Source organism: Equus quagga, chromosome 22, assembly GCF_021613505.1.
Source record: "Equus quagga isolate Etosha38 chromosome 22, UCLA_HA_Equagga_1.0, whole genome shotgun sequence".
Classification (NCBI taxonomy): domain Eukaryota; kingdom Metazoa; phylum Chordata; class Mammalia; order Perissodactyla; family Equidae; genus Equus; species Equus quagga.
In genome coordinates, this window is record NC_060288.1 from 34,353,374 (window position 1) to 34,378,769 (window position 25,396).

A 25,396-nucleotide genomic window follows, 5' to 3' on the forward strand; every position below is an offset into this window, starting at 1 on the left:
AACAATAGCCCTTCAAACTCTCCCCATTTCACTCATTAGAATCCAAAATTATCTTATACAGCCATGCTGATCTGACCTTCACCACCCACAAGGTCACTCCTCAGACCTCCTTTGCTCCTTTGCTTTCATTTCCTCAGCTCCCGGACCTCCCTTCTGTCCCCGTAGACACCTCAGGACACCCTCCTTCACTTCCTTCTTTGCTCAAGGTTTCCCGTTGAAACCTAATCTAAATTTCACCCGCCTATCATTGGCACCCCTTTCCCTCTTACTCTGCTATACATTTTCTTTTCTTCCACAATACTTCTCCTCCCCTATCAGAGCACACAATTTGTGTGTTTATTATGTTCATTGTTCATTGTCTAACTTTGCACTGAAAAAGGGTGCCAAAGGGCATGGGTCTTTGTCTTCCCTGAGAGACCTCAGGGGATTGGAATGTGGAAGCAGTTTACAGTCAATAAATATTCAATGAAGGACAGAAAACATTTTTCTCCAATTCTCAATAAATGAATTAGCTGAATTCTAATTCATATTTTTGTTGTTGAAGTTCTCTCAGTACTTAATTTTTATACATCAGTTTCAATTTTACTATAAATATGAGTAGCTTTCGTACTTTTCTTATCACAATGAAATTTCCATATGGCATCTCTTTGTGCCCTACTTGGGTTTTGCGTTATCTGGACTGAATTTCAGCTCAATTGTTAAGGGGATTATGTGTTGTATTTTTATATAGCAAATACTACAAAGTTACCCATAGAAGTTGCTAGGCAAACACTTATTTTAATCAATTCAACTATTTATTTCCTTGTAAAATGTTAGTTGTAGCAAATATTACAATTTGTGTCTCGTTTTTAAATTCTGATCACCAAAGATTTTACTTCAATTAACAATAAAAATAATCCAGGATTCATGTCTGTAGCTTCACATTTCCATTCTATATAGACAATTATTTTTGTTAGCATTCCGTTTTCATTGCTCTGTTTTGCCCTGTCTCCTGGAGGACACTCTCAAAACCTCAGAAGATGAGTTGAAGACAGGAGGTCAAGTGGGAAGTGGGAGCAGCCAGAATATTAACATGAAAAGGGCTTTTGTTCCATTATAATTAAAAAGAAAAGATTTTCAGGAGGAAGGAAAACAAGTTCATGAAAAAGGTAATTGTCTATATTTGAGGCATTTTGATAAAGTCAAAAGAATCAAAACTGAATCTTAGACAAAGTCATTAGAATTATTTATAGAAAATAATCTATATGTCTCCTTTGGTGGACAAATTTTGTGAAGATTTAGATGACATTAGAAGAGACTGAAGGTATGTCTATGTGTCAAGTGCTTAATTAGCCTCATTTTCAAGCAAAAATTAGTTATCGGTTGTCCTAGAGAAAGAATTCCAGTTCAGACAATGAAAGCCTATCTTCCCAAATTATCTGCCTGTGTACGCAGAAGGGGCTCAATAAATAACCTTCTTCCTTACCTAAGTTATGAATAAATTGAGAAAGATGGCAAAGATGTAGGGCCAATGGGAACCAACAGACATCAGGCGGCCTTATTACAAATAAGCTACTGTTGAACACTGTAGTTGACATCTATAGGCGTTTGAACTTCCTAATATGAAACTCTTGCATCAGACCATCATCCTTTTTCTCTCTCCCCTATTAAACTCCACCTGTACCTCTGCAAGCACAGACCCCGCCGCAGGAAGAGCATAGAAGAAGGCATGCTGCCTAAATGTGCACCAGAGGAAGGAACCATGTTCCAAATTTCTACTTTCCCTTTCCAAACTCAGGAAGCAAATAATTTAATCTACCTCTCCTGGAGTGTGTGAATGAGGTGGGGTGGGAGCAAGAGGTAGAGAGAAAACAAGGATATTATACTAATGGGGTTACCTCCACATGGAGGGAAAAAATATCTCAGAACTGTGTGCATCCTTTCCGGAGACATCTGTATTCATTTGAGATTTGCCTGACCTGGTGTCTAAAGTGAATTCTTGAGAAAGATTTTAGACACCGTGGGAGTCCTTGATCCGGACTAGTCCAGAAGAATGGCTTAAAGATGAGACAGACGATACAACTGACAAATAGAAAATACACTAGGTAAATGCAGTGTTAAATTGGCTCCAGTCTGCAAAGGGAGAGAAAAGAGTTACTGAAGCTCATTATGGGAATTATGGAAGCTATTTCTGAAGTTGGATGACTGTAGTCAATTCATGTGCAGAACCTACCTTAATAATTGGGTATGAAAACCCTAATCGTGGGTAAATGAACCCAGCTCAATCCTAAAATATCCTCAACAACATACTTTGGAGAAAACTGGCCTCCGAGATATTTTGCATGAATAACACTATGAAAAATGTAAGTCTTCTGCAGGAAACGAAAGCATGACACTTGATAAAGACCAGTTATTTGCAAATGCCTCAGTTCAAATTCAAAATGATATTTAGCATGCTTTGGAGTTCCAAAGAAATGTGTTTGAAAATAGATTTTCCTCTGATGTTTCTTTTTTTCCATTTGTGTTATGATTATTTCCAGCCTAGGGCAACTTAACTACCCAAGTATCATATTGAGATCAGGAACCCCTGCAGCTGACTTGACAGCACTGAGTTGTTATCTAGGACTATTTTAATACATGTCATAAATCACAAAGAAAAGTTTCTATTTTGAAACAAATAGAAACAATCCTGATCATAGGTTTCTAAAGTCTATTTTAGAAAATCTGTTGCCTATAAGTCTTCACTTCATTTAAAACTCAGATTTTAGAACTTGCCTAGAGAGGAAAACAACATTATCTGCATCCATACAGTGACAAAGTAATTACTATTGTGAATTAAATCACACTAACGGAATTTCCAGTAATAGGAAAAAGATGCTACACTTTGTGTGTTTTTGCTGCTGCATCAAAAATAACCATCAATCTTCTTAATAGTCTTACAGAGAAACTTAATTTACTTCTGCACTAGTGGTTGTCACCTTTCGTTCAGTTGCTTGGTGGTCTGTGGATCAAATTATCCCTTTACTCTTGCCAGATTTTTGTAGATAAGAGAAGTCATTTACTTAATCTCTAAACTGTTGCCTGGTGTTATCACCAGATAGTCTGCTTTGGAAGGTTTTACTCAATGGCCTGAATTTGTGTTGAGGAAACAGACAAGGAACCCTATCTCTCGTAAACAAACACTCTAGACACTTGTCACTGGATTTGGAACTGCCCTGCCAGCTAAATCTGGGGTGAAACAGTTCTCCGCCAGCTCGGCACATTCATTCTCTCCTGCAGGCTTGAGGGAATTGGCCCTGCTTGTCCCACTTTATGGCAATTTCCATCTCCTCCCAAAGCAGAGAGAAACAGCGTAAAAGTCAGAAGGGACTGACGGCTCATATGTTTGTTTCAAAAGACGTTTACTGATGTTAATAAGTTAGACTATCAGGAAATGTCAAACTGAGTTTCACAGATATTCCTGGTCTCCAAATATAAATGAGATTGGATTTATTTTCCTATATCATTTTTCCCAATCCCCTCTTTAGATTTTTAGGGTTCTTTTGAAGACTGCTATTAATGCAATCTCTTAATTCTTTATGATTGGAAATAGGATTTATCACTTCTTCGCCTGCCTCTCCTAATCTCCTTTCTTATTAATTTAATTGAAAAATGAGGTTAAAGAATTGACAATTCAAGCTCTTCCTGACTCTGACGTGGCTCATTTATATCTCAGAGGAAACTGGAGACTTAGAGATTTTCTAATTCACTCTCTTCTCTGTACTTTAGGGAACTTGACCCAGAGAAGTGAGTTAAATTCGTCACTCTCAGTTCTCTAAATCATCCTGGTACTTTCAGCATAACCTAACGTCCCTAACTTGCAGGTCACGTGTTTTCTAAGACAGGAAGCTTTTAATTTCAGACATCTCTCTGTTTTGTTCAGTGGATCGAATTGGGTCCCCTCAATAAACATACACCTTGCCCAACAAATAGTACAGATGGGAACTAGACATGTGTGTTCCATTTAATTCTAAGAGAAATGCTTGACTTAGAGAGCCATGTTGAGACAATAATGACAGAATGTCATTGTCGGTGTCGCAATCCAATGTACACATCAGGATAGATGCGGAGAGGGCTGATGGCCACTCTGAGTTTATTATAACCAGCGTTTCAATATATACATAGCTTACATCTGTTAAACATACACAGGTGTTCTGGATGAAGTAATTAGCGAATGCCAAGAATTCTTAGTGATTTCTCAAGGAGCCCTCCCTTGGCCTCTGTTTTGATATTATCATGTTGTTGCTGTGCTCCTATATTTTTATCTCAGAGCAGGCAAGGTCTCTTAGGCAATGGTCCCTCTTGCTCCCGATATCGATATCGTTTCTCCATCTGTGCCCCCGGGCGGCCGCCGCCTGGCTTAGGTTGCCCCCCAGGGGGTCTTACCCGTCATTGGCTAACCGGCCTTCTCACCTCCAGGTCACAGTTTGTTGGCAAGCTTTTTCCAGTGATTATTAACCCTTCCTGTGTCAGGGGCGGCTACAGTCATCATACCCTTGGCAGAAATTGAGCTCTTGAAAATTTTCCCAGAAGATGTGTGAGCATCCTATGGGGCTGTTCGTCATGAGGACTTCATTTTGCAGCTGGGAATTGAGAAGCTGATGACCAATAGGAGTTTAGTCCTCAAGCGTAAATGTGAAGTATGACTCTTGAGGAGAGAAACCACTAAGCTTTATTCTTTCTTCTCTGCCCCACCTGTGTTTGATCAAAGTTTTATTACCCACAAATGATTATAACCAAGCTACATGGGATAAAACTGGAGTTGATGACGGCTCGGGAACAAGAGAAGTAGAACAGCCATTGATGCTATCATTCCTCATCGATTTTAAAATTCAGAGCACCATTAGACAGTGGTTTTATCAACCTTTTTTGTGGAAATGTCAATGGTTTAACTTTTTGTTGTGGTTTTTATTGAGAAACAATTGACATATAACATATTAGTCTCAGGTGTACAAGCAATGGTTTGATATTTGTACATATTGCTAAATGATGACCACAATAAGTCTAGTTAGCATCCATCACCATACATAGTTACAAATTTTTTTTCTTCTGATGAGAACTCAAGATTTACTCTCTTAGCAACTTTCAAGTATACAATACAGTATTGTTAACTATGGTCACCATGCTGTACGTTACGTCTCTAGGACTTATCTATCTTATAAATGGAAGTTTGTGCCTTTGACCTCATTCACCCATTTTGATGACTATTTAGCTCTTGATAATTAAACAAATACTTTTTATCACTTATTAAATTTCCCCTTTGCTTTGTGCCAGCTATACGACACCCTTCAATTTGTATACATTAGATAGTATGAAATTTTGCGCACCAGGATGATTTTTTTCACAGTTGAAAACAACGCACTCGTTTTAGCTTCAGCTTTGGCACTGCCATTCATTTAGCTCACGTTTTAGTTTGGTGACACATCTACAATAGATCTAAAAGTTTGATTTACTGTGAAGCTTTGATCAGTTAACATTGCAAATGATCCCTTATCTCTACGTCCATACTCCTCCTTGTTATAAATATTTACGTTATGAGTATAATCTTCTGGTTCACTTGCAATAGCTAAAGCAAGCCAAATTAAATTTGTATTTTCTTGCACAACAGATCAACAGTCCTGTTAATACTCTTCATCTAGGGAACAAGCTATTTTTTCTCCCTGGTCTTATTTCTGATCTAAAACTATGGAAGCCATAGTAAAACAAAGAAGAATACAATCTGGATAAAACTAAGCAACTAGGGGCCTACTGGTGGTGTAGTGGTTAAGTTCGTGCACTCTGCTTCAATGGCCTGGGCTTCCCCAGTTCGGATCCAGCATGTGGACCTACATACTGCTCATCAAGCCATGCTGTGGCAGCATCCCACATACGAAATAGAGGAAGATTGGCACAGATGTCAGCTCAGGGACAAATTTCCTCAAGCAAAAAGAGGAATATTGGCAACAGATGTTATCTCAGGACCAATCTTCCTCACCAAAAAAACAAAAACAAAGCAAAAACAAAATCAAGCAATTATGTTTAAAGGGAGAGGAAAAAAACCTTTGTGCTCTCAAAGATCTAATTAGAAATCATAAAAATAAAAATACACACAAAGTCAACGACAGACTGTGCATTTTTTAAACTTAAGGCCACATGTTTGAAAGGACTGCAATTCTTTTTTGCCAAAGTACTGTGTGCAACGAATCCTAATCCTCCATGGAATTTCAATAGCATGCATGATTTCTTCAGAAACATCACAAAAACCAAGAAAATATAAGGAGCAAAAGCCAGGGCTTTGCTTTCTTGCCCACAGCAGAGAGCAAGTGAGAAGTTGAAAGACCATAAAAACGGAAGTAGATATGTGGGTAAAAATCAATGACAGCAGCAAATCCATGAATGGAGCTTTTGTTTCCATTGATATTCCATGGCTATTTAGCCAGGGTCTTCTGTCTTGTTTATACATATTCAGACATAACGTTGTCTCATCTAAGACATGAAAAAGTCTGATATAAATCAAGTTCTCACTAGTCTTATCTCTAATCAGTGGGGTGGTGTATGTGAATAACACCCCCAGGAGTTGTGCAGTATACAACCTGCCTGTTGGCACATGGTATCCCCAATTTCACACCTAAAAACATTACTGAAATCCCAAACCCATTTTATGTATTAATTCATATAATAACTTCAGGTCAAAAGAGTTATTTAAGGAATAGCTGTAAACTTTTATAAACTGTAACTAGAAATAGCTTTTTTGCTTTCTCAAATGCCCACCCTCAAGACAAACGAACCAAATCCAGCCTTCAGCTCAAATACACAAACACATTTTTTGTTTCTTTCTCAATTTACCTCATTACCTAGCTCCTCATAAAGAGCAGTAGGAACATTCTTTGGATTCAGAAGCTGCCCTTTGCTTCTGTAATACAATGTGTAACAGTCATTCTCTATAGAAAATAGAAGGAAGAAATAGTATATGGTTTCTAAATTGTGCCACGAGAGAATGAGCATCAGTCTTGACCTCCAAATAGCCTCGGTTCACCTCCCAGTTCCTCTGCTTTTTTGTATGTTTGACCTTGGACAGATCACTTAATGTCTTTAGTTTCCTCATCAATAAAAAGGAACGACAGTGCCTGTCTATCAAGATCGTTGCCAAGGACTAGAGGAAGTATGGAAAGTGCTTGCCATATTAAATATTAAATATTGAATGATTCTTAGTAACAATATCCTTTATCAGATACAACAGTCAGCCCAGATTCTCTGCTCCCATATACTGAATGTTTACTATGAGCTGGGCACTGTGCTTAGTGCTCAGGGTGGAGCAAGAGATTCTCTGACAAAGGTATCTGCCCTCATATGTGCCCGGGCAGATACAGCAGTTGCAGTCCCCAAGAGTTAGGGCCAAGGGAAATAGGTGGCCACAGTATAGATAATAGGGTAATGGGACTTGGTACTCCACGTTCTGGTAGACTAAACATTAGTACTCAGAACTGCTGGATTCACTCCTGCCTGAAATCTATCTAGGTATATGGAAACAAATTCTTTTCACTTTGATGTTGTTACCACAGCAGACACGCATCCCTCCAGACCATCCATTAAATGTACATTTACCAGAGAAGAGGCACTTAACAGAAAGCAACGCGCCAGTCCTAGCCAAGCACTGAATCGGGGAAGTAGGCGTCGTGATGTCTCAGTGCCGTTGTAACGGGGGCGTTAGAGTAGAGCCTTTATCCCCACCAATTCTCTACCTAAAATCACGAAGACTGAGGAAAACGCAATTGTAAATGTCAAAAATCTGCTAAAAGATGAAACATGGTAGTATGTGAAGTCAGCCCTATAAATGGAGACGTCGATCATAGGTTCACATGTGTGGCATTATACAAAAATTTTGTTTCTCATCCAGGTGGATTCTAAATCCAAATATAGAACGCAGCATCATTTTGTCAAGAGGTGACGGAAGCAGTCTAATGGTGCACTTGAGTGTGTGTGTGTCTGTATATGTGTTTGTCTATGTATGTGTGTTTCCGTGTGTGTGTGTGTGAGAGAGAGAGAGTGAGAAAGAGAGAGAACCCACTGTTTTAGGCTCCTGGGGTGTGGATCCACTCACAGGTTTAATGGCGAAGGTAGCACCGAAGGCAAGGGAGTGAATAAGACCCTCCTAGAAGCCCCTGAGAATCTAGGTGGCCGAATAATTTCCACGGTGATTCACTTGGGTGAAATGGGAAAAAGAGACACACTAAATTGAGACCTGAAACATTTCAGTAGTCTTGTGGGGCCCAGTGATCTATTTGCCCAAAGAGACAAATGAATATAAATCTATTTTTTCTTTTTTTTTTTTAAGTAAATTTAAGCAAAATTTGTTGAAGATCAATTCTTTCACATTAGGTCCATAAAATAACCCTTAAAATTCGACTTATCTTCTGTCTTAGCCACTCCTTCTGGATTGTATTAACAGAATGGAGGAAATCATTACATATTTATTTTTCATTTTTAAAATTTACTTGCTAAATTTGATGAGGTTAAAAAAAATACTTGTTCACGTTTCATCATGCTTTCAGTCTCTAAATCTGAAAATCTTCCATAACTACAAAGGACCTTATCCATTAACATTATCCTTTATTCCTCTTAGACAGTTTACGTTAGCTTTTCAGGCAATAATAGATCAATGGTATTTTAGCATGGCTTTTTAACATTTCAATTTCTCTTTGGAGGAAAACTCTCACTAAACATTAAAACAGAACGTAATATTAGAATTTTAAAGTATGTCTTGCTGATCTAGACATTATTTTCTACTGTTCAAGAAAAAAGAAATAGAAGGTGGAATGGCGGGGACAATACATCTGCACAAAAGGGATTCACACAGAGGATGGATGGGCCCCACCGCTGACTGGGACTTGGAGCACCGGGAAGGAGGGAGCTGGTAGTGTCGTTTTTATCGTTCTTAACAAGTAATGCTGGATTGACTGTAGAGCATCACGATTAAACTATCTCAGTTAACATCTTAGATTTTAAATGCTCTGTTTAAAGGAAACATCTTCCTACATCGATCACTACCATTAGCTTAAGACTGATTTCTACTTCTGTTGACTTCTCATGTATTAGAGCAGGAATATGAAATAACGTTATTTCAAATTTGGGAAACAGCTGGATCCTACCCATCCATAATAATGTGTTTCATTGATGTGGGGATTTCATTAAAAGATAAAGAAATATCTGACATACAATTAAGAATGTTAGTCCTACGATCTATGGAGAGAGAGAATTATCGTAATTGACAGTGTGTGGTATGTTTCTATGAGAATAGTAGAATTGACTTCAGACTAACTTAGAGTATAGGAATACAGATTTGAAGTTTCTGGAAGAAAAGACTCAAATTTAGAGGATAGCCTATTTCAGGGAAAAAGTCATCTATTTAAGGAGCATTAGTGTGGGATCCAGGAACTACGATAAAGTGGGGCTTTGTTTGCTTATTTGTTTTGTGTTAATTTGATTTGTTTAGCCCTATAATCAACTTCATCATTCCAAAGCTATAAAGTCAAATAATTTGGCAATTACAATCCTTGTATTTAAAGTACCATAGTGTGCTCTGAGGGACCACAGGGGCAAGGTACCAAGCTGGCATGGGTGGCCACAGAGGCATCTTCTAGAAAGCAATGTCTATCCAGACATCTAAAGGATGAACAGGCTAGAGCCAGATAAAGGGTGAGGTCCCACCATTATCATTTTAGTTATAAAATTCTCTTAAAATCAGGAGACTCTGTAGTGAACTATCCCTTTTAAAAAGCAATAGTTGTCTTAGTCTGTTCAGGCTGCTATAACAAAGTGCCATAGACTGGGTGGCTTATAAACAACAGACATCTATTTCTCACAGTTCTGGAGGCTGGAAGTCCAAGAGTAAGTTACTAGCAGATTTGGTGTCTGGTGACTCCCCTCTCCCTGGTTCATAGACGGCTGTCTTCTCACTGTGTCCTCACATGGAGGAAGGGGCAAGGGAGCTCCCCGGGACCTTTTTCATAAGGGCACTAATCCCATCATGGGGGTTCTACCTTCATGATCTAAACATCTCCCAAAGACCCCACCTTCACATTGGGTCTTAAGTTTCAACACATGAATTTGGGGGGGACACAGTCGGTCTACAGCAATAGCAGCTTTTTTCCTTCCAGCTTCTACTTCTGTTCAACATGCTTTATCTCTAATCACTACAACAACCATGCAAAACACGTATTATCCTCATTTCCCATCTGTAGTAACTAAGGCTAATATCAACCAGGTGACTTTTCAATCCTCAGTGCTCCATGCTGGAAATTAATCACATTTTTGTTTTGTTTGACCCAAAGCCCAGTGCTTTTTTGCCCCTACACTGTGCACAAAGTTCTTCCAGTTTGTCTCGTCAGAGTGGGTAGACATTGAGTGACTTTGCTGATATTAATGCAACAATGTCTCAGCCGGCGAATATGTTACAGGACTGGAATTAACTAAAGTTCCCTCCCCTGGGAGCAACAGCTAAAGAGAGAACATTGACATCGTGTCCGTGTGGTTCCAGATATAACTCATCACTGCCTTACTTTGTTCTGAATTATGACCCCCTCCTAGAATGAAAAGGCGGAGATGCCAAGTTACAAAGGAGGATTTCCTAGGAGAAAAGTGAACTTCTACTAAAGCAGGGAATATTAAATTAGTCTAAGGAACTGTTGACAGTCAGGATTGAAATTATAGGATCCCTTTTCTTGGAATAAGAATGACAATACTACAGTGTGAACGTTCTAAATAATCACCTGCCTGGAGTATATGATTAAAGTTCCTTCCACCACCACTACCTCCTCACATATACCCAACTCAACCACAGGCTTCAGAAACTGAATACCGAGTGCAGACACTATCCTAGGAATGGCAGACGGGATCCTCACTCTAGGAAGGTTTGCATATTAGTTACAGAAACAGGTAAACAAGTAAACAGGATATTTTCACACAATAATAAATTCTACATGAAAATATAACAGGGTGCAGGATAGTGAGAAATGATGGAGAGGGGTTGCTGATCCAGATATGAGTGTCTGGGAAGAGCAAACTGCACTGTGACCTACATGAGACATGTCAGATGTGGGAAGATCTGGGGGAAGAGCATTCAGGGCAGATGTTTTGGCATGTGCAAAGGCCCTGAAATGGGGACAAGCTTGGAGTGTTTGAGGAAGGGAAAGGAGTTAAGCATGCCAAACCTGTGTGTGGTCGTGATATCAAACTTAAACACAATGAAGAAAGATTGGACCCTTTACATTTACACCGTCCAGTGAAAACTCTATTCTGTTTATAGGCAATAGAAATTGAGTATTTGTGGTTCATTTGATGCAAGGGCTACCTGTGTGACCTTGCTCATGGGCAGTGGAGTTATTAGGGAGGAACTGGTTCCTGGGCCCCGTCTCAGCCTCATGTGCCTCTGGCTTTCCGAGTTTTCTTCTTTGCTCATGTTGTGAGTAATCTCCCCTAAGTGTTTGGGATTAAAACTAAACCAAGCACCCTAAGGCTGTCAGCTACAGTAGCTGATATTCAGCTGCTCTCGGTGCACTGAGAAATACAATGCTTTCAAGACTTCCTTCAGGGCATGCTGTTCCTGGAAAATGCCTGAAGACTTTAATTTTGAAACACCTTAATCAAAGTCCTAGGAAGGGCATTTTAAGTCATGATCCTTCTGCAATTAATCATTTTCCAAATAATGCAGACCCTGAAATAACTGATGAAACTGTAGAAGATAATGCAGAGCCGAAGTTAATGCATATTTGATTTGTTTACTGCTTCAGAAAGTGCTTATCTGATCATGGAACCTTCCACTTCCATCAGTGAAATTTGAGGCCTCCTGATACAGGAAATTCGGGATCCACTTAGAAGTATGTCATCCTCCTTAGTCATTAAAGAAAATGAAACTTTCAAGCGAAGATCACAGTGGGCTGTTTTCTTTTACTCTAGAGTTACTGCATAGTTCCATCCAATAGGAGTAGGCAATTTTCAGTCTTGTAGTAAACCTACAAGTGTGTGGTACAGTATTTCACAAAAACATCACAATAGCAGAAGCTGTGGAGGTCAAAAATCTGGTTGTAAGGAAGTAAAGTTTTATTTGCATAGAAATTTGCATAATATACAAAAAGTATAAATTGTTGTCTTCATGGAATGGATACAGGGAATGAATGGAGACTGCTGCTGAGTATAACAAATATGTTTTAAAAAGTTTTCCTGGGGATCAGCCCTGTGGCCAAGTGGTTAAAGTTCCACACGCGCTCTGCTTCAGTGCCCTGGGTTCGTGGGTTCAGATCCCAGGTGCGGACCTACCCCACTCATCAGCCATAGTGTGGAGGCATCCTACATACAAAATAGAGGAAGATTGGGATGGTTGTTTGCTCAGGGCTAGTCTTCCTCAACCAAGAGAAGAGGAAGATAGGCAATGGATGTTAGCTCAGGGCTGTTGATGAAAATAATCCATAACCAATCTATAAATGAAAATTTGGGAGAATTTATTCTGAGCTAAAATGTGAGGACTATGTCCCTGGGCCTTTCTTCCCAAAGGAAGAAAGGGCACCAAAGAAGCAGGGTGTACAGAGAGGTTATATACCCCCAAAGAGGATGTTTCACATATGATTGAAATGTCCCTTTTACAGTAGTCGCAAGACTGCTCTGTCGGCACAGCCATAGATGGACACAGCAGGGTGGCAGGTCTGTTGTTTCAAGCTGGGTGGTCACAGGTGAGCTGGGTGCTCACAGGTGAGTGCAGCAATCAGTTCCTAGTCTAAAGAAAGATGCTTATCCTTAGAAAAATGCCAATGTTGGGGGAAGTTGCACCTTTATCTTAAGGCCATTTATTCTTGCCATAAGAAATGTTTAAAGCAGATATACAATGAATGCTCAATGGCCATGTCAGGCCCTTTTGGTAAAAACAAAGTCAGGCTGAATTAGGTTTACACCAAATGGCTTTCTCAAATACTCCAATATATCCTATTGCTTTCCATTTCTATTTGTCAGGGCGAATCCTCCTCACCAGAAAAAAAAAAAAAATTCCTGAATTGCATTGTTTTCAAAATAAACCAGTGTGGTAATCTGGACTTGTTGCAAAGAGGCTATAAACCTGTTTATTTTTGATGTGTATCTCCAATGAGAGATACAGATATGATGATAATATAGCTTCTGTATTTACCAGCAAATCTATTCACCCTGGTAATGATCTCAGGCCAGAGAGTTGGAAGATGACTGCATATTTCCCAAATTTTCTCATCTCCAGATCCTTCCTCTGCAGCTCTGTCAATCATTTGTCATGTGACTTGTTTCCTTGTTGGAAGAACAGATTATCCTTCCTTTGCATGGCTTTCTTCTCATATTGAACAATATAGACCACATCCTCCTGGAGTCACTGAACCAAATCACACATCAAAACATCCCAGATGGCAAACTATTTGCTCTCAGAAAGGAGTTTTCTAGAGCAAAGGCATTCCTTCTCATAAATCTTCACCTGAATAAAAGCTATAACAGCCAGCAAAGCAAAACCTAAGCTACTACCTCCGTGAAGGGCTGTGTAGGAATTAATGAGATAGTGTGTGTAAAGTGCTTGCACGTGAGTTTTCAAATGTTATATCCACCTCCTTTACTTTCTAAGAATGGGTCATGAGATCCAGAATCTAGGGAAACCACCGTTTCATCCACTCGTGGAATCTAGGAAGGCATTTGTTTATATATGCATTAATTCATCAAATGCTTACCACGAAGCAGATGAATCACAGATGAATCATCTCAGCAAATACTTTCTTCTAGGAAATGAAAGGTGTGTGCTAAGCAGTGGTACAAATTAGACAGCAAGAGCTTGGGAGACATGCAGACCCCAGTGGGGGAGGCTTCAGAGCAGGGATCTTATCTCACCTCGGAAATGACAAGGGCACAATGCCGGATTCTCAGTTGAGTGTTTCCAAGACTGACTTTCAAGGCACAATGAACGAACGAACCCTGCCTTTCCCAGAGGATGTTTCCCAGCCTCCAGCATGTGCCACTGTCCAACCATCATTAGCAATCCTGCTCTCCAGGACTCCGGGGTTTTTCCTGTGGTCTCCTTGTCGAGGCAGGGGCGATCTTGTGTAGCTTCTCAAAATAAAGAGCAGCATCAACAAAAAACGAATCATCAAAGCAAGCTGCATCCTACATTCTGTTCTGACTGGCTCTTGTTCATTCTGAGGACCAGCAAATTTATCATCCAAAAACAAATCACTCACGTATTATACATCAGATCGTCCAACTCCATTAATGTGTAGATTAGAGAAGCGTTCGGTAAGGAGATAGCAATGAGTATCTTTGGTAACTAGATTATGGTGACTTTTATGTTTTTAAATGATACTGTCTATTTTCTTTTTTTATTTTCTACAATGGGCATTGATTAGTTTTAAAAAAGTGCTGAGTTGGAGTTCCTAAATGTCTCGAGTGTCCCAATGTCAGTATCCTTCACTGTTTTATTGTGTGATGTAAGCTGTTCACTGTGACGTACATGGGAATTTGACGAGCATCCCTGCAGCAGAGGATGCACTGGGTTTTCCGTGACACTTGTCTCTGGGGACACAGCTGTGATTTTGTGGAACAAACACGAGGCTTTGGTGTCAGAAGACCCTGGTTTGTTTCCGAGAGACTGGACAACTCATTCCACTTCCATATGCATTTCCACATCTATAAAATCATGTGGTGGGACTGTGGTCCTGGCCAACTAAGATTATGTGTGAAAATGTGTTTTGAAAACAGTGCCTCACCCCAAAAGTAAAAGCCGCAATTAAAATGACTCCTGGTGAACCCTATATATTCAAAGTCATGGTATTGAGGACCCATAAAGTGGGTAGAAATCTTTATTAAATTGACGCCATATGAGTCCTTATACAGAACATTCTGTTGATTACCTCAGATATGAGGCAAGTATTTCATAAGGTAGAATTTAAATGTGAGATGATTTAAATACCAATTCCTCTTTTCCTCCAGCTTTGCTGAGATATAACTTATATAAAATATTGTCAAACAACAATTTCTTAAAATTATAGCATGTGTTGAAATTTTTCTGTTAGTGCTTTGTTGAAATTACAGCAAGTGAAATCTTATTATTGTGGACAATTCTGTGTGTATGGTTTCTGTGTGATGCATATTTATGGTATACATGCAATTTATATGTGTATACACATATATACTTCCTTTTTCTCTCTTAGACATTGATGTTTGATTTCAAGGTAACTTTCAGCATCAGTACTTGAAGAAAGGACCCCATCAGACATCTTTTTGGAAGAACAGTAATTACTGAGTTTTCAATCCTGTAACAAACAATGTAATTTTCAGTAAAAGATTAACATGATCACTGAAACACTGCAGATTATTTCACTGACCTTAGGAAATATAATTTATAAGTGTACTTACAATAGATTCCTGCAAAGCAATATGTTAATGTAAGATTATATTTACAGTATTAAAAAATTTGTCCATTACAATTGTTTTGCAGTTAAAATAATATGCTTATTTAAAGCTGTGTTTAAGACCGTCATTGATATCAAGCATAGATTTAAGCTACTTAAAAAGAAAACATTTGTAGAATATTTGAGAGTTCTCTGTGGCAAGCAAGTGCCAATTAAAGGATAAGAACTAAGGCGAAAAATCATATAAGAGAGAAGAGTGAAAATCGTTGCTGCAACATTTGAGGAAAAACCCCAACCTTGGCATTTGCTGGTGGTGGGACTATAGGCAATCCCATACTCTATCCTTATGTGGAAATGCATGCAAATTCTGAAAATGTGTACAGATGTCGTATATAATCTATATACATTCATCCAATAACTTTATTTTATTCGACTAAAAGTACTTCTTAACATTGAGGCAATCTTTATTTCAGATAACATGATGCCTATATTACTTTCTGGTACCAATGAAGAATGTAAGCTACAAGTTATTTGTATTCATTAATCATAATCACTTTACATCTTGGGATTTCCATTTGGGGAATAATTTTAGTTTAATTATAAATGGTGTCAGCCATTATTTTTGTGAGTGTGTTAGGAACTATGAACCTTATATAAATCCTAATGATGCTGAGATCCGTAGCTTTAAAGTAGTTATTATTGAGGAGGCATCCTTCAATTCATTATTAGCATAGATTTTGAGTTAATACTGCTTACTCCGAGGAACCTAGTCAATACCATTGTAGTACTATTGCTTTCGTGTGGATCATTTGTTTAAAGAAAAAGTTGAGGTATTTTCATGGGTCTGGAAGTACCAACGACATTGCTGGCAAATTCGCATTTCCCTATTTGTGAACAAAAGTTTCAAAGTGGGGTTGTTGCTGCTTCTACAAAGAAAGACCAAAGAAATTAGCGTTGGTTTTTTTTTCCCCTTTAGCACAAAATGCTATTTCCTTACACCTCCAAGACAGGCGCTGGACCAGGGGAGAAAGTGATCAGGCTGCAGAGTGGTTTCCACTTTATGATCCATTTGTCTCTTTCCAAGTTTAGAAAAATCCCTCTCTGATTCTGAATCTCCAGCTGCCTCTAATCATTGTTTTTCTATTGTGTTGCCCTTTTCTTGTTGCTTTGCAAGGTTTATTCATTGTATGATGAATATGTCATTTGTTGAATATGTGTATTGCAAATACATCCTATTTTTTGGATTTCCTTTTTCCTTTGATGATTATCACTTTTTATGTCCTCTTTAAGAAATCTTTGCTTACCATAGAGTTAGAAAGATGTTTTCATGTTGTTTCCTTCAGGAAGCATTATTGTTTTACCTTTTATGTTTGGGTCTGCAATTCATTCGGAATTAATGTTAGTATATATACGGGGGAGGTATCATGAATTATTTTTCCCATTTGGAAATCCAGTTGGCCCAGCACAGTCTACTGAAAAGACTATCATTTTTCCTGTGTACTACAGTACCACCTTTGTCATAAATCTAGTGTCTGTATTGCTGTAAATTTGTTTAGGGACTTTCCATTCTGTTCCATTGGCTTTTTATCTAGGTTTGTACCCATTAAACACTGTCTGATTACTGTAGCTTTATCAAAAGATGTGATATTAAGTAGTATAAGATCTCCAGTTTTGTTCACCTTCTAGATTGTCTTGGGTATTCTTGGCCCAGACCAACTTCATCAGAATCTACCTCAGGCATAGATACTTCAAAAACTCCTCACTTGATTGCAACATGCAGCCAACCTCGAGAATCACTTGTCTAAGAACTTTTGAACAATTCTCAAAGTTTCTCACAGGGCCTGTGGAATTGTGATTCATTCTGCAAAATGTACTGTACTAATTGGTACCCGAATGCAGCCCAAATGTTATTCCTTGGAGAAAATCTTAACATCTGATAATCTAGTTCACCATGATGGGTCTATAATAGTAACTACTTTCCAGCTGACACTTATTCTGTTAAATTTATTTTTCATTCCTCCAATTTATAATCAAGTCTTCACTTTTTGATTTACTGTGAAGCAAGAATTTCTAGATAAACCAGAAAAGCTATTTTCTTTAAAGACCTTTCAAAACCCCACAGCTTTAATATCTACTTGTTACAGTGTTATTGTTAGATTTAAATTTAGTGGAAAATGGGCTTCTTATTAGTTCTTTGGTTTTAAACTCATAAATCCCTTTCATTAAAGCTTTTTTATTAAGATTTAGCAAACTCCCACAAGCATTTGATAATACTACTGTGAAAGATTTGAGCTCTCTGAGAGCTACTATTGGGATTCTTTTTTTCAAAGTGTAAAATGTAGTTGGAAATAATTTTATGTTTGCGATTCAACAATAAAAGCTGGGATAATACTTGTGTTCAAGTACTTACACTACATGCAATAATCTGAGTGTGCCCAGGTCCCTCAAAACTTTCTTAATATTCTTAGTTTCAAAACGTTTAAATACATTTAAACATAGTGATGGAAGTGGCCAGATTAAGAAGGAATGAAACACAGCAGACGGTTTTCAGGAGCTACTTAATAGCTAACCTCAGACAAATTAAGTGTTGGAACAATTTGATAGGAGTTATTTTGTTCTCATACATGTCAGTAATGTTTACAGTTAAAATGATTAAGGCGCGTTCACTAGGTCAGGTCAAGAAATCTCTCTGTCCTGCTCTTTGCCTCTGCTGTTACTCATTCAGTCTGGTTGACTCACCAGAGCCAGGGCAGGCACACTGTGAGAGGTAACCAAACAGAAAACGTTTAAAGAAGGCAGGGAGCAAATTAGCAAGTCACTGAAGGCTTATCTACAAGAAGTAGGGACACTTCCTGGGAAGGGGAGAGGGGAGAAACAGTAAATAGGGAATCATGGAGCCTAAGTTGGTAGCTCAAGGATGAGGAGTGACAGAAAGGAGATGGACTGGTGAGGTTGGGTAGGGAGGGGTCCCCCAGTTTGTCTAGCGGTAGGAACGCAATTGATGAGTCAGGTATGTGGCTGTTACTAATTCCCTAGATGCTCTTCTTTCAGCAGGGGGTGCTTGTAGGAATCCTAGGTCTGCAATTTACAAAAAAGCTGCTTTCCTAACTGCCTTTAAAATCTGAGCATCAACACAGAAGCCCAATATTAGAGTCAATTCCACACAATCTTGAAGAGCCATGGCAGCCTGGAAGCAGCCCTTGGGAACACGTCCCGACTTGCTCAGTTGCTGAAGATGGCTCTATGGTACTCAATTCTTCCCCCCATCTTTTTGCCATTGGCATGTTATTTGGTTTTTGCACCCAATTCCACCATGATGTTGGGGGTGGAGGTTCCCTACACCAGCCAACAAGCAATGTTCAGGACGCAGGCTGGGTGTCCTACAATTCACCTCAATTCTTACACTATCTACCTGAAAATGGCATCAGATTCTACAGGTAAAGGGCTCAGCACTCAGGTGCCAGTTGCAAGCCCAGGTTGTTACCTGTGCTTCTGACTGAGCAGCTACACATTGGAGGTTCCAAAGACCCCCTCCAACTCAGGATGCCAGTTACAAATCCATGTTGTTACCTATACATCTGATCAACTGACCACAAATTAGAGGTTCCCACAAGCCCCTCTTTGGGTTCAACTAATTTGCTAGAGTGGCTCACAGAACTCAGAAACCCCATTGAGTCATTAGATTACTGGTTTATTACAAAGGATATTAAAGGATACAAATCAACAGCCAGACAAAGAGATGCATAGGGTAAGGAATGGGGAAAGGGCCCCACTCTCTCAACTCCTCCACATGTTCAGCAACCCAGAAGCTCCAAATCTTCCCTTTTGGAGTTTTATAAAGATTTCATTACATAGTCACGATGGATTAAATCATTGGCCATTGGCAACCAATTCAACCTCTAGCCCCTCTCTCCACTCTTCCCCTCCAAAGGGCTTGGAATCAAAGTTCCAACTCTCTAATCACAAGGTGTGGTCACTTTATTAACATAACAAAAGACACCCTGTTTTGCTCTCATCCATTAAGAAATTCCAAGGGTTTTAGGAGCTCTGTGCCAAAGTGGACAAAGACTAAATATACGTTTCTTACTATAAATCACAACATCACACGTGTTGATTTTGAACACTACGAGGAATCCTAATTCCACCTCTAAGGAAGTTAGAATGAAGGGTGAGCAAAGTGTGGGATATTCTGGAAACATGCTTAGGGAAGCCTAAGCATGTCTTGCCCATTCCTGACTGAGCGTTTTCTTAAATGGCACCCATCATTTGGATATGCATCTCCCTTCTCCTCCATCCAGTTAACCTCACCCAAGTAAATAAAAAGACATTGATAGAGGGAGGCCCCTTATTTTGCTGGCCTGCTCCTTAATTTTTGCATAATTTAATTTCTCTTGTTTTATACTTCTTATTTTCAACTGGATAAGATTTCTGTGGTTTTGTTCTATTCTTCAGCTTTGTGGGACTTTAGCCAGTGTAGGTAGAAATGGATAGTTTGAATATTTAGCATTATTTCCCCTAACTATTTGTGTCACCTCAAATTGCAGCCATTTGGATGTATTAACACATGTGCGTATACAGTTTTATAAAGGTTATTTTATCCGTCAATTTAGTTTCCCCCAACAAGAAATTTATGGGCAAAGTGTTTCAGCATGATACTATGCAGATAATCAGCACTAGATTTGTTTCCCAAATATGGCAGTCGGATGTTGCTAATGCTGTATTTGAAAATCACAGAAAAATTTTCCCCAAATTTCTAAGAGTTCCCCAATGTTGTATCACCTTCTCTTCTTCTTTATCTTCTTCTTTTTCTTCTTCTTCTTCTTCTTTTTTTTTTCTTTTTGTTTATTCTCTATCTTTTAGCACTGGAGAACATTGTTGCAGTTTACCATTCAATATTTGTACATGAAGGATCACAAAATAAGTCATTATAAAAATAGGCCAAAATACTTAGAAAATTTTAAAAATTACAGATTAAAGATAGGCCAAAATAATCTGTTGTTTTTTGTGTATTTTCTTTTTCAGGTCAGAACTGTGGAGGCCTAGTCCAGGGTCCTAATGGCACCATAGAGAGCCCAGGGTTTCCCCACGGTTATCCAAACTACGCTAACTGCACCTGGATCATTATCACAGGAGAGCGCAATCGGATACAACTGTCATTTCACACCTTTGCTCTTGAAGAAGATTTTGATATTTTATCGGTTTACGATGGACAGCTCCAACAAGGGAACTTGAAAGTGAGGTAAAGTATTGGTTCTTCATATGACAACTTACGTAGCACTGTTTGACTTACTGAGATTCTGAAACTTAACTGGAATTAATATTTGAATTTAGTTATCAGAAAATAAGATTGTAGTTACTATAAAGAAAAAGTAAAGACCGTAGATTTGTGCAGAATTTTTTCCCTACTTAAAAAACATAACTTCTTATTGAAAGCAATCATTGACTTCATGTAAAGACATCAAATCGTTCAAGATCTGTACAACAGTGTTGTCAAGGTAATTTAGGTAAAGTGAAAATACACCATTGTTTTTAAGCAACTGTAGATTTGAGAGAAAAAGCACAAAGAAATGCATGAGTGCAATTTAGAGAACAACAAAAGGAACTATATTGTTAGAGAATATAGTCAACAAAAAGAACATTGGAGGCGGGGGTAAAAACGTGAAAGAATACAGTAGTCTTTGGAGACTTTTTGGTTTACGTGATCATAATATATTCTATTCCTCATCAGTTTTCTCTTTTGATCTGATTTTTTACTATGGAGCAATAAAAATATTTCCTGGGATAATTTTAAGTTATGTTTTTTATTTATCAACAAGAAAAAAAATATTGTATCTGTTCAATTATATCCACTTTTTTCTAATTTGGCAAAGGGAAAGGAATATGCCTTTCAAAGAAATTGGTTTTCCTAACTAAATTGATGAACATATTTAAATATATACCTATATGGCAAATAAAGCTTTTTTCTCTGGGTTTAAAATTCTGCATTAATTAGAAATTAACTTTGTTGACTATACAAAGTCTTTTAGAAAAATTGACAGTAGCCAGAAAGAATTGTACTGCTTAGGTAAATAAAATGGTATTGATGCTAATGTTAGCAATAATACACAAAAATCATAAACTTTATTCATGATTTTGTGGATTGAGAAAAAAATCTCTACAAAAATATATAATTATATTTCTACGTCTAGTTAATATATTAATATATATTAACTATATAGTTAATATGTTAAATATGTAATATTAATATATTTTAAATATATTTTATTTGCATTTTATTTATGCATTATAAAATATAAAACACCTTCTAGTTTTTTCTGGGTCATCCACAATATCTATTGTCTGTTTTTAGAAACACTTTCCCATTTTCCCTTTCTGTCATTATTGCACACATCTCTCTCCTTTCTGAATCAGTTCCCTAGACTTTCTTTCTCCTTGTCTAACGCGTATGGTCCTGCTTTTGGATGTTTGAACAAAGTATCTACATATACAGTCGTTTCTGATTTGATGCAAAATTTCTTCTCCTCTTTCCTGTTCTTCTAAATATTAGTTATTTATTAATTTTTATTCCAAATTATTGAAGCTACTAGGGAATAGTGTTATGTTGTAATTAGAAAAATAATTTTAATCAAAACTGAAAAGAGGTATGGCAAAAAAAATGAAACAGTGAATCCAATTTATTCAAATATTAAGGCATATGACTCTGTGTTAAAAGTTATTCTTTCTCTCTCCATCAAAAAAATGCCTACTAAATATGTACTCTTAAAAAATACTTCTCTGTCAATATTTTCATTTCCTATAATTCTATTATAACTCCTATAATTCTATCCTCTTCTAAAGGAAACCTGTCTTAAATGTTAATTTGACCAACTACCTGTCTTTAAACAATTTACCATCGTCTTATGTTCTTCTGGTGATATTGTAATTACTTTATATGTTAATAACTATAAAGTTTAGAAAACAGTATTCTTGCCAATATTCAAATATTGCATATTTTCAACATTATAACAGGATCAGCAGTGGAAATATTAAGGTGAGAACAATGAGAGTCATTGTATTTTATTTCGAGGTTCCAATGTATAGCATATGAGTTGATATCTGTGTCTCAAAAAGCTTTATACATCCTGGTGAGTTATACGTATGACATCATGATGCTTTTCCTCAGATATTTTTACTAGAGAAAGCAAAGAAGGCTGATAAGAACAGACTGCTCAGGTTCACATAAATTACTCAGTTACCCACAATTTTTCATTTGAGAAGGAAAACAAATATGTCATATCTCTGCCTGTTTCTTGTCCTAAAGATAACAAAGATGCTTTCATTTCTATATTAAATTATATAATTCCTCCTCCTATCTCCACACTTAGAATGGCTTTCTGAGTGGACATTCTATGAGGGTATGGTAACTATTCTGGGGACAGGAGTCACTATTTTAGGTATTATAACACAAATGGGCAAAACAGAAACAGAATTCCACTAACAACTGCTAAGTGCTATGAGTCTTTACTCATATAAAATTTTGAATAAAAATAATGGAAATAGGAATATGAGTAGTGTTAGGGCGAACTCATGAGAAGGTGGCAACATTTCGATGTTAGTTGATGGGCAAAGTAACTATAATTAGAATCAAATTCTAACTATTGGGGAGGATTTGAATGCTATTTGTTTTCCATTCTATCTTGGAACAGTTGTTTATTTCTCAAATACAATTAACTGACAACACTTATAACAGTTCTGGAATTCAAACTAAGAATACTTGCGTGAGACAATGATATATGAGCTGCGGATCGACTGAGTTGTCACTAAAGTTATTACTTAGAGCTGTCATGTTCTGTTGTTTTACTGCTGCACAAAAGCTGTTTCTAGTGGTTCAAAATGTGCACTAAAAAAAATTAACAGTTGGTTTGCAAAACAACATGAGCATTTTATTATAAAGAAATCTCCTTTGTTTAACCACAATGAAGAATTTTTTCTAAATAACATAAGATTTAGATTTAATCCCCAAGTAACAGAACATAGGATTTTTGATGTGTACATTGTAACCTGAAATTTTGGGAAAAATATATTATTTACTCTATTTAAAAAGGCATCTTTAAGGGCCAGCCCAGTGGCGTAATGGTTAAGTTTGTGCACTCCGCTTCAGTGGCCTGAGATTCACAGATTTGGATCGTGGGTGCAGACCTAGCACCACATGTGAAACCACGCTGTGGCAGCGTCCCACATAAAAGAGAGGAAGACTGGCACAGATTTAGCTCAGCAATAATCTTCCTCAAGAAATAAGAGGAAGATTGGCAATAGATGTTAGCTCATAATACAAATACACAAATGCATATAGGATTTGTGCCTCCCTCAGTAAATTCAATTTCAACATGTAGCTATTGAGAGGTAAATTAAGACTTCTCTTAAGCGTCAGAGAAAAGATTTGCCAAAATTAGAAATAGAAATCTGCTCTTTATCCAGAATTAAAACTGATTTTTATGAGCTGTCTTATTATTGCTATTTTTTAAATCTCTGGCCTTTATTGACTCTGCACCTTCTCTTGTTTCTCAAATCTCCACGGAGGTCCAACCACATAGTCATACAATCCTACACTTTTTATCGTGCAGTCTAACTTCATGATCCACAGCCTGTTTTGATCCTCACAGAAAATGCTCCAAGAAGGCCCCTATTTTTCATAGGTTGGCCAATACACTGATACGCTGACATTCCTGCCCCCGGCCCATCCCTTCTAATCCTGAAACATTGGCAGCAGTCCTGTCCTCATCTATATTGCCAGTGACATGAACATTTCTAGTAAATATGATCCTGATATTCAAGAAACTCTGCAATCTGACTCCAAACTGCATTCCTGGCCTTTAGTCTCTTCTGTTTATTCTCTCTGTATCTCAGTCCGTCCGGGCTGCTATAACAGAAAGCCATAGACCATGTGGCTTGTAAACAATAGACATTTAATTCTCATAGTTCAGAGGCTGGAATTCCAAGATCAAGGTGCCGGCAAATTCAGTGTCTGATGAGAGCCTGCTTCTTGGTTCGTAGACGGCCCACTTCTCACAGTGTCCTTGCCTGGCAGAAGGGGTAAGGGAGCTCTCTGGGGTCTCTCTTCTTAAGGGCATTAATCTCATTCACGAGGGCTCCACTCGAATGAGTTAATCACCTCCCCAAGAGCCCCCTCTTCAAATACCATCACATTGGGGGTTTGGATTTCGACATATGAATTTGGTGGCAGGGGACACAGTCAGTCTATAGCGATACGGGAGTTTTCTTACTTAGTTGAAAGAACTGTGGGTTATTCCTTGACGTGACCTTATACAAGAACATATTTATCATCTCTACTTCCTCATCCCTCCCTCTGCCCAGCTAAATGATATCCAACTTTCAGAATTCATTTCACATTATATTTATTACAGGAAATATTCCCTGTGCACCCCATTAAAAAACAGCCCCCAAGAACTCCTTTAGCAGTTGCACTGAACCGAGACCTTGAAGCACGTGCTCCTTTGAAATCACACTGTCTCTGAAGTGGCCTCTTCTTGGAGTTTGTATGTCTTTGTGTTCTAGGATGTTAAATAGAATATACATCCTCTGAAGCCAAGAAATGTGCCATGAGTGTATATTCTCTAGTGATGACTTTAGATATGTTGACTCTAAAACAGTCAACAAATCTTCATGGGGCAATTTTGAATTAAAATATTCCTGATTCGGGGCCACTCATCACTGTCCTCTGTGTATATAACCCAACACGACTCAATATAACTCTCCTCTGGATGAGCATGAGTTTGTCCAACACAGTGACGGCTTTCCAGTCAATGTTCTCTAAATTTGAAGCAGTCTTGATTTGTCCCCAAACCAGAAAATAATGGAAGTTGACATCAATTTCCAATTGTCGTAACATTATAATATCAAACTTTGAAATCTCATTGGAACCTCAAAAAGTGAACTTATGAAGGAAAATTGTACCATGCAAATGCAGAAAATCAGTATATATTACTGCATGA

The 25,396-nt window shown here is 38.0% G+C and overlaps 1 protein-coding gene across 1 annotated transcript in view; it reads left to right on the forward strand.

Moving 5' to 3' along the window:
* Positions 1-25,396, forward strand: part of CSMD1 (CUB and Sushi multiple domains 1) — a 1,825,670-nt gene that overhangs the window by 308,863 nt on the left and 1,491,411 nt on the right. The window contains exon 2 of the mRNA XM_046648453.1: positions 20,427-20,643. Within this exon, the coding sequence (XP_046504409.1) occupies positions 20,427-20,643 (217 nt within the window). The remainder of the gene's footprint in view (positions 1-20,426; positions 20,644-25,396) is intronic.